This window comes from Fulmarus glacialis, unplaced genomic scaffold (genome assembly GCF_000690835.1).
Source record: "Fulmarus glacialis isolate BGI_N327 unplaced genomic scaffold, ASM69083v1 scaffold21695, whole genome shotgun sequence".
Classification (NCBI taxonomy): domain Eukaryota; kingdom Metazoa; phylum Chordata; class Aves; order Procellariiformes; family Procellariidae; genus Fulmarus; species Fulmarus glacialis.
This window is the reverse complement of record NW_009211583.1, coordinates 1-9,846: the sequence shown is the minus strand read 5'-3', so window position 1 is coordinate 9,846 and position 9,846 is coordinate 1. Positions and strand designations below refer to the sequence as shown.

The 9,846-nt window shown below is 41.1% G+C and overlaps 1 protein-coding gene across 1 annotated transcript; it reads right to left on the bottom strand.

Moving 5' to 3' along the window:
* Positions 1–1,366: 1,366 nt before the first annotated feature.
* On the bottom strand, positions 1,367–9,171 carry SNRNP48 (small nuclear ribonucleoprotein 48kDa (U11/U12); the record flags this gene model as incomplete). Its single annotated transcript, XM_009577599.1, is given in 7 exon segments — positions 1,367–1,584; positions 1,586–1,650; positions 3,287–3,447; positions 4,543–4,658; positions 5,100–5,221; positions 6,159–6,347; positions 9,065–9,171. Coding segments are annotated over 7 exon segments (838 nt in total), but the record flags the coding sequence as incomplete, so codon positions are not given.
* Positions 9,172–9,846: the final 675 nt, after the last annotated feature.

Here is a 9,846-nt window from a genome sequence, read left to right as displayed (position 1 = left end):
AAGTGGCTGCGTGGTATTTGGCTGCCTGCCAGGTTAAACGACGACACTTTTTGTGACTCTTACACAAATACAGCTTGTCTTTTTGACTACCTTGTCTGAATGAACAAGCTTCATTAAGCGAATAGTTTTACCAAGCCCTATTCAACATGAAGAACACTGTGACTGAGGTGCTGGAAGAAACATCAACTCGAGAAAGGACAGCAATGATTCCATATTGTTTTCCCTCTAATTAGGATCCTTTCAGAACTTAGATATCCTTTTCCATTCTTAGATGGACTTTTCTAATTAAAGATCTGTTTTAAAATACGTCTTGTTTTCTGAGAGGAGCTACTGCATTTGTCTCGTAGGTGAGGAAATACCTGATACACAGTTCAGTTTGGTTTTGAGTTGAACAGCTGTAGTAGGTACAGAAGTCTAAATCAATCAGAACTAGACTAAGTATTTAGTGACAGATAATCATACTTAATTGCAGAAACGATTGAGCCAAGAGTCAGGATACTAGGGGCTACAGTAAAACTGGAGAGATTCCAGTACCAGAGAAGGCCAAAACCAGGAGCAGATGGAGTGCCCTCTTCTGGCAACTCTATCAAACAGAAGAAAGGATTGTAGGAAAGACAGGTCTGCAACCTTGTTCTTCTATAGTTGCTTACTTCGTCAAAGAACTTGGCCAATGTTGACTGACTGTGCTGCAGCAGATTGTGTGAGGAATTAACAGGACTAGAAATTGATATAATAAAAATACCACTGAAGTTAAGTGGAATCCTCCTGCATACCCTTACTATGTACCTGCATGTCTTAAGTCTTACTGTTTTATCAACCTCTATCACAAATACTTTTATGTTAGTCTACAGGATGGGAACTCCTCCTGGTTATTTCTGGAAGGAAATGGGTATGCACCCCGTGTTTGAAAATGGCAAAATCAATCAGTAATATTACAAGTGTCCTTGGTACCTCCCCACTAGTTTCTATGGAAAGCTATATTCTCATCCTCTTTGCCAGATGACATTGATCCTAAATTTCTTTGAGCATGAGCTTGAGAACAGTAACTTCCCCATCATTGTCCTTTTACCACTAGCTGCAGTTAAAGATACTTTAGTCTGTTGGAGAACTCTGAAATCTGCCCTTTTACCTCTGGTACATGCTGTAACTAGGCAGTAAGTGCTGTCTTTCTGGAACACTGCTCCCAGAGGTGACAATGTCAGGTGGGAGGATAGGAGGCCCTCATGCCTTTTCACTTGTAATTGATCCTAGACTTCAGGGATTAGCTCTGTTCTATATCCACTAACTGTGGGCCAGGAAGGCAAATTAGTACAGCCTCTCGCAGATTTCATTCTTCAGCCTTGTCAGACTAAACTCAAATAGATGAGAGAGATCAATGTAATTTATTAATAGATGCATTAGTGTTACACATGTACACATTTTCTTATACATACTGCTTCCATCCTGACAAACCTTAACACTATTTCATTTCTGTCTCCAAGCACAGCTGTGATGCAACACCAGTAATTATGTACACAGCATTGCTGTCCCTGGCACAACAGCAGTAACAATAGTTCCTGTGCAAGTAATTTTTTGAACAGCTGACAAACAATATAATCATGTTCTTGTTTCTACTTTCTTCTTTTATGGCTGTGATACTTGTCTTCATCCCTGAAACAAAAACACAAACATTGTGTGTGCTGTTAGGCTCAGACTGACAGAATCTGAAGGAAAAAAAAAATAGACTTGGAAAAGGGAAAGCTCTCATTAAATGTAATCATGTCCTCTTCTAAGGAAAGAAAGTAAACTACTTTAAGACAGTTTATTTCCCATGCTGTTTTAATCAAAGTCTTGTCATGCGGTGCCATAGTGGCAATTAGTTCAAGATGAATGGCATTGCTGTGTAACGAAACCAATTTGGAGACAAGCATGCATTCCCCTACACGCTAGGGACAATCCAGCATTTCTTCTGCACAACAGCCTAAGTCTTTGCTCAAACACAGGTCCCACACGCCTATGGTCTTACAGATGCAGATGTGCCCTTGTTGATGGTATTAGAAGGTGTGGCCTAGATTTGGTTTTTTTTGCCTAGAAGTATGTCCAGAACTACTGAAGAGCAACAGCATTGTTTTGAAGCATCTACCATGGAAAAGCCAGTCAAGTGATTGTATGTATATACATATACATACAGCTGAATATGAGCCAGCAACATGCCCAGGTGGCCAAGAAGGCCAATAGCATCCTGGTTTGTATCAGAAACAGTGTGGCCAGCAGGATGAGGGAAGTGATCGTCCCCCTGTACTTGGCACTGGTGAGGCCAAGCTAAATTAGTGACATGAATTGCAAACTTTTGAAACCTAGTTTTGAGGCCACACCTCAAATACTGTGTTCACTTCTGAGAACCTGTGTTCACTTTTGGGCCCCTCATTACACGAAGGACATTGAGGTGCTGGAGCGTGTCCAGAGAAGGGCAACGAAGCCGGTGAAGGGCCTGGAGCACAAGTCTTATGAGGAGCGGCTGAGGGAACTGGGACTGGTTAGTCTGGAGAAGAGGAGGCTGAGGGGAGACCTCATCGCGCTCTACAACTACCTGAAAGGAGGTTGTAGCGAGGTGGGGGTCAGTCTCTTCTCCCAAGTAACAAGTGATAGGACGAGAGGAAATGGCCTCAAGTTGCACCAAGGGAGGTTTAGATTGGATATTAGGAAAAATTTCTTCACTGAAAGGGTTATCAAGCACTGGAACAGGCTGCCCAAGGAAGTGATTGAGTCACCATCCCTGGAGGTATTTAAAAGACGTGTAGATATGGTGCTTAGGGACGTGGTTTAGTGGTGGACTTGGCAGTGTTAGGTTATCTTAAAGGTCTTTTCCAATCTAAATGAGTCTACGATATTAGTGAAACAAATAATCCTATTTATTAAGTCCCAGTGCAAACTAGAGCAGAAACCAACATTAGACATGACAAGCACACTTAATTGGTTAAATGGACAGTATGTCCCCCTATACATATGTTGATCAAGAAGTAAAATAGCCTGCGACAGTACTGTGCTAATCCTGTAGCGTGCTGTTGAAAGTGTCACCTTTCAGATGTGAGAGTAAATTCTGAAGCCTGGATCACAGTTTATGATCTCACAGCAAGTTCTGTTTAGTATTAGTAGCCTCATGCCACTGGCTTGTTATACAGTGTATGAGATTAACCTAGCTTTTTAACTGGACTAGATATTCTAATTCTCTGCACTAAATCTCATAGCCAATGACTACGGCTGCCTGATTTAGAAGCAGGAGTCAGCTGACACTATTTATGCTCACCTCTCTCTTTTTCTCCGAGAATCCCTGTCTTTGCCTCTTTCGCGACTCCTTTTTCGTTTATTTGGACTCCTGCTGGTCTCTCTCCTATGTCTGGTGCGTTCAGTATCCTTACAGCTTCCTCCAGACTGCCGTGAGTCCACTGAAGCTGACCGCCTGTCTTCCTTTCTGAAAAAAAGGTTATTGATTTTATTCAATAAAAATAGTTTCACAGTCCCTATTGTTTACAGTACCAGTTTTGTAATATAATGACCTACTAGCGGTGTAAGACAGAGGATATATCTTTTATTAAGCCTCTCTATCTCCCTAAGAAATACAATACCTCCCAAAAGAGGCCCAAAGTCTATGCTCTTAATATGTGCACATCTCAGCATGCTATTTAATCCAGTTATTTCTTACAAACAGTGCCCCTCAGTCTTAACACCTCTGCTCATGAAACAGGAGTCAGTAGAAGGGGTTCACTCTGTTTTGCTTTAAATCCTTAACTCTGCAACCACCTGCCTTAAGCTGCTACCTGCAGTTGGAGAACCCAGCAAGCCTGATCTCCTGTATGGCCTTTTCATTCATCTTCATTTTAATGCTGAAAACAAAGACCTCGAGTGTCACCTTTTAGTTTGTTTCAACAACATTTTCATCTCAAAGATCTCCTGAAGAAGCACAAATAGACTATCACTAGGTCATAATTCCATTTTTATTTCAGCGACAAATGTTTGGAAGTGTGCAGTGTTGCTTGACGCAGGAGGAAATATGTATACATAAAACACTCCCAGTTAGCACAGCAGCATTCACAGTGATAAGAACGGTAAAGGATCCCCATATTTATAAGTTATGAAAACCTTTTCTCTGAGGTATTTTATATTATAATATATCTACCATAGCATTTCCTGTCACATGGTGGGGAAGAGGAAGAAATTGTGTACTTGTATTTTCAAGTGTCATTGTGTCCCCAGCTATCACATATATACGCATCTGGACACAGAGGGAGCAATATTCATTCCCCAGCTCCACTAAAAACTACCTGTTCACCTGGATCACTTGCAACTTACCTCCTTACCCCGAAAGAAAATTAATAATTCATTTTTCCCCATCCTTCGTGCAGACAGAGGTTCTCAAGCAAGAGCTTAACAGAATTAGTATAAAATAAACTGTGTATATGTCTCAGCCAAGGTTGGTATGTGCTATTAGAAAGAGGTAATAGGACAACATTAGAGGCTATCAGGCTGCTGCCATTCCTGAGGAATTTGCCAACTGTGACATACCTTCCTGAAGATTTTGACTTCCCTCCTTCACATATCTCTGCATTATCCAACTTATTCTCCTCCTGCCAGTGACTGCTGAGTTCTTCCATATGCACACCAATCACATCCCGAATCACCTGGAGATTAAGACATATTAAAAACAAACAACAAAAAAAGCAGTATGTCATGGCAGTGGCCTGAACAAGCAGGCAGAAGGTATACATCTCAAAAAAAAAATTCCCCCAAAAACCTACACATCAGATGTTTCGATGGAAAGTCTTACTTGCAGAAACAGGCATTTCAGCATAAATTTAACAGCATCATTTTACAACAGAGAGTAAACTTACTGGTATTTTCACATTCAAAATTTAATAGAAATGCTCCTGTTATTTGTAACTTGCTGCAACAAACCAAAACCAAACCAAGATTCCTCTATAGTTTGCAACTCCAATAAGGCAGTGGAAAAAGAGACATTTTCCTTGTCTAAAAGGGTATACCATTGTTTACGCTGATATAAAATAAGCACTTTTGTGCAAAAAAAAAAAAAAAAAATCATAGCTTTCTCTTCAGATACTTACCTCAGTGTAAGACTTCTTTGTTATATGAACATTCTTAGCCCTGTATGACTGCCGCCGCCTTTTGTAGTCTCGCATTTCAGCCAGAATTTCAAGATGGGACTTTGGACCTTTCTGACTATCATCTAGCAAAAAATTGGAAGTAAAACAAATGGTCATTAGCAGGACATTAGCACCTGCAGGTATGCCAGTCTGGTGCTTTAGTAGTAAGTCTGAAACATAAAATGTATTGTGTTCTTTCTGAAGTTTCTCTAGTATTTAGTAACTATTATGAATGTAGCATAAGCTTCCTCTTCAACCTTCTTGGTAGCTGTTTACACAAGACTAAAAAGCCACCAAGCAAATGTTGCGGGATCTCAGCCTCCTGACAGTGATCCAAATCAACATTCGGGCTTGTGATTTGGTCAAACGCCTACAAAATACAGGCCTTGTTTTCAAAGCCAGTATTACACTAAGACACAAAGATTGAGAAAGCCAGATTATGTTTAACATTTACCTGTGTAGATGACAAACACTATCTCCTACCTCCTAGGCATAGCAGGGCCCACAGGATAACACAGATGCTTATGTTGCACTTGGTATAGTTACAAACTGGCATGACTCAACAGGGATGAGAGGCCTCAGTCTAATACACCCATTTGTATATTGCTCAAGAGTGCCATCGGACGACTGCCAACCTTTCTTGTTCAGCTTTCACTCCTGAGATCACTTAAAGTGATCTTTAATCTCATCATCTCTTACAGCAAATACTGTTCCAAGCGGCACAGTAAGTTGGCAACATTAAGCAACCTGAGTCAGTTGCAGCAAAAGATCCATCTGCTAAGATACACACAATACGTGTGCCAAGAGCAGAGCACCAAGGCTTTCTCAGAAGGAAAACAACATAAAGGATAGCAAACTAGTGTGTTCTGATGCCAGGTCTTCGTTGCAGCTTTTAAGAACAGTATGCTTTTCACAATAAAAATAGCACAAGCAATTCTGTTTGGCTTTCAACAAAACTCATCTAAATTCACAAAGTGAAAGTTCTGAGCCATAAATTCAACAATAGACCGTTCTTCAAACCTTGCGTGATTTTCGCTGCTAAATCCACAAAGAGGTCACTGTCATTTTCCGTAATTTGGGATCTAGACCTCTGTTTCTTTGTTTCCTCAACAACATAATCATAAAGAGCAAGGCGATCAGCTTGAGTCAGGTCACAGGTGAAACGCTTGTGATTTTGAGGAACTTCTACAGGCAGTAATGAGTAAGATCCTGGAGGTTGAACAGACAGCTGTTATTAGTAAAAAAGCATAATTACACAGGAAAACACTGAGAAGCTCAACAAACAAACAATGCAGTAAACAGCCACGCTGTTTTCATCCTTCCCCTACATATCTGTAAGAAGTTTCACCCTTCTTAATTTGAAAGGATAAAAATTGCTCAAAGAAAAAAAAGGGCCAAATCCCTCCCCAACCCCACGCAGGTTGTGTAACCTCTCTTGACTGCTTACACTGTTAGTTACGGGTTTTCATATGCTTTGAAGGGAACGTACTAGATTAGATCAACAGGGCACTATGTATTGTCCCATCAATTTCAGCTCTTGGCTTACAAGCTAAAGCAAGAGAGAGGAGGCTGCAGCTCTAACTTGTGGGTTTGTCTTACTCCTAAAATTTTCTGTAAAGTACTAGCTGCAAAATGCCTGTTGTTCTGCCAAGAAGAATGAAGGCTTCGAGGAGACTGGGCACTGTGCAAATCAGCCTCACTCACACTGTCACTTTCTCTACAGAGCTTTTATAACAGACTGCCACAGGCATTTACAGCTGAAAGGGCTACAAAGGCACTTTCAAGATGCTCCAGATTAGTTCAAATAACTAACTTTAAAGTTATGAAAACAAACACACTGCCTGCACACTCTTCTTTCCCTGAATGATCAGCCCAGTACTAACTCTTCCCCTTCCCCAGTTAAAACACACCTGTCCTCCAGACAAACAATAAATCCATTCTCAACCCGTTGCAACAGCAGCAAAGCGACTTCCCTAAAGATACAGGATACAGTATTCTATGATACTGCCTGCAGAAAAGCATTTTACTCAAGAACATTCAAATTCCCAGCAACCACTGACTTGAACTCCATAATCCTGCTCCCCACAATGCAACCTTCTCCCTGCCAGGCGCAATCCCGCACAGGCCTACGTCTCCAGGCAGACAGAAAAGCCAACACATAAGACAGGGTGTATGCAGGAGCCTTCACAACAGCAAAGCTATTGCTTCTCTAGATTATTCAGCACTTAACGGAAGCTGGGCAATCTTTCATATCCTGCTTTCACTAAAGACACCAAAGAAGAGGAAGAGGAGCCACAATAACTCTACAACAACAAACCAAAATACAAGATTTCCTCATTACTGCACTTGGAGCCTTTCCAGAACTTTCCTAATCCGAACTAACAGATTTAAACATGAACACTAGAATTTTATTTTTAGAATGCACTTGTTCTTACAGGGTCACAGAAGCCCATAAAAGTGCCCTAATAGTTACGTGCTTGTGATTTTACAAGAATTTCACAACTTGTGATTAAGACCAGTTTTCCTGTCCTATTATATAGCTATTCTAATACTCTAAATATGGATAGAATTTTTTTTAAAAACAAAGAAAGAAAATTACTTCCTTTGATACAGTTAGTCAAAAGGAAATTTACAATGAAAAATGCTTTCCATTTGATTCTGTTGGCAAAGACTTTAAACTAAACAATTCCAAGTCAGTAAATCTTACAATAGGCCAAGATGCCACAATGAAAACCACCCCAATACAGTTTTAGCGTTATCTTTAGAGAAATGCAAGCTTGCAGTGAAAACTGGATAGCAAACACTGGCATCTAGTGGCTCACTCATGTATCCTTGCGATGCACCACTTGATAAAGGGTTTATCTGTTTCTTCTCTACTTGGATGTGCTTGTGTCAAATTAATGAGTTACCACTTCCCTCCAATGAAAATGCACCCAACGTGCTCCAAACACAGTGCCCATCACATGAAAGCTCCTTCCCAAGCAACTGTCTGTTAAGGCTCCATTTGCTATGCCGGAGAAACAAAAACAACATGAAAAACTATGCCTGAGCAAGCGCTGCTGTATTTGACTGTCAGGAAAGCAGAAAAAACGCACTTTTCCTTCTGCACATATGTTTACCAAACTAAAGGACTACAGACAGTAAATGCGGTATCTTTCAGGTGTTGCAGTAATTTCCAAACCATACACTGCAGCTCTACAGTGGTTTCTATAGGTAGCCCTACTTTCCTACTCTGTCTTGATCTGAACTCTCAAAGAGAAGCATAGCTCATAACCTGGTCCCCAGACTCGTCACAAAACCCACTGAGAAATGAAACATAAAGGAACTAGTGAGCTCAGAGCAGTGGCAAAGGACAACATCATATTTGCAGATGTGTCAGCATATTTCTTATACAACTTCTTAGGACAGTCTTTAAACAATCCAACACAATAATATGCATGTTGTTTGGTTTTTGATCTGAGGAGTGGTGGACAAGCACATACAGCTCACGTCTAGCAATTGATCCTTAAACAAAACATTACATGAAAAACCATTACATGAAGAACAAGACTGGAGGCAGCATTAGAAGAGTCTGGGCCACAAAGACAGAAGGATAACGTCAGAAACCGCAGGCAGAAAGTAAAGTGTAGGTAGTGGGATGGGAAGTGAAGGCTTTAAGAAACTCCTGAATTTTGCAGTGTTGATTTTCCAGTCCTAAAGAGAACTAGAGGTGTGAGCACAACAGACTCAAATCCTCTTATCTAGTTGCCCGGCCTAGAGAAAGTAGTTATGCACCAAAATATACAAGGGAAGGAATATTAGAAATAAGTCAAAAAAATTCCTCACAGCAGTTCACAAGTAGAACAAAAGAAGCTACAAGGGGGGAGACAAGAGCAGCTCTCACATAAGAGCTGATGAAGTTGTCTCAGCATCTGCTTGCTGCTTACCTTCGCTGTAGCCTGTACCTTCTTTCGCACTTTGAGCTCTAGCTTGCTTAACAATGTGAAATTGTAGATCTTTATCTGCAGACAGAGAAGACAAAAATATCACAGAACTTTTACATCAAGTACTTGGCAGTCTTTATTCCCCAACCTCTACTATGAGACTTATGGTACGTTACAGAACATTGTGGCTTTACGTATGCATAAGGGAGAGTCCGATCTAAAAAGATCATTTTAATCTATTCCATATTTGAACTGAGGGAAGGAAAAAGAAAAAAAAAAAGAAGGAGGATTTCCAGGTTACAGGGATATGGAAAAAGAAATGTTCGTAAATTGCAATTCTCTTCTCTACCATTACTGTATCCCCAAACTCTAGGGCGAGTTTTCCCACCTTCTAAGCATATGTTTTAATACACTTTCAGCACTTGATGCAAGATGAACATTGGAAGAACCTGGAAAATAACCTAAGGGAAAAAAAAAGACCCTCCTTGGATTTTAAGCTGAGAACAGCCAAGTGACCTACAGAACAGAATTACACAGGGACAGATACGCAATAATGGTAAATTACGGCAAAGCACAATGGTGAGAAAATAAACCTACTGATGGAAACACTCAGTTTTTCTAAGAGGCCTTGGCAAGGCAGCGGGGTGTGCCACCGCGAGGACCCGGACTCTGCTCCCTGCTGTGGGTCTCCCCTCAGCCCCATCTTCTGCCCCCCCGGGGTCTCCCCTCAGCCCTCCCCGGGGCTCCGCCTCAGCCCCTCACCCTCTGCCTGCCCGCCCCGGGTC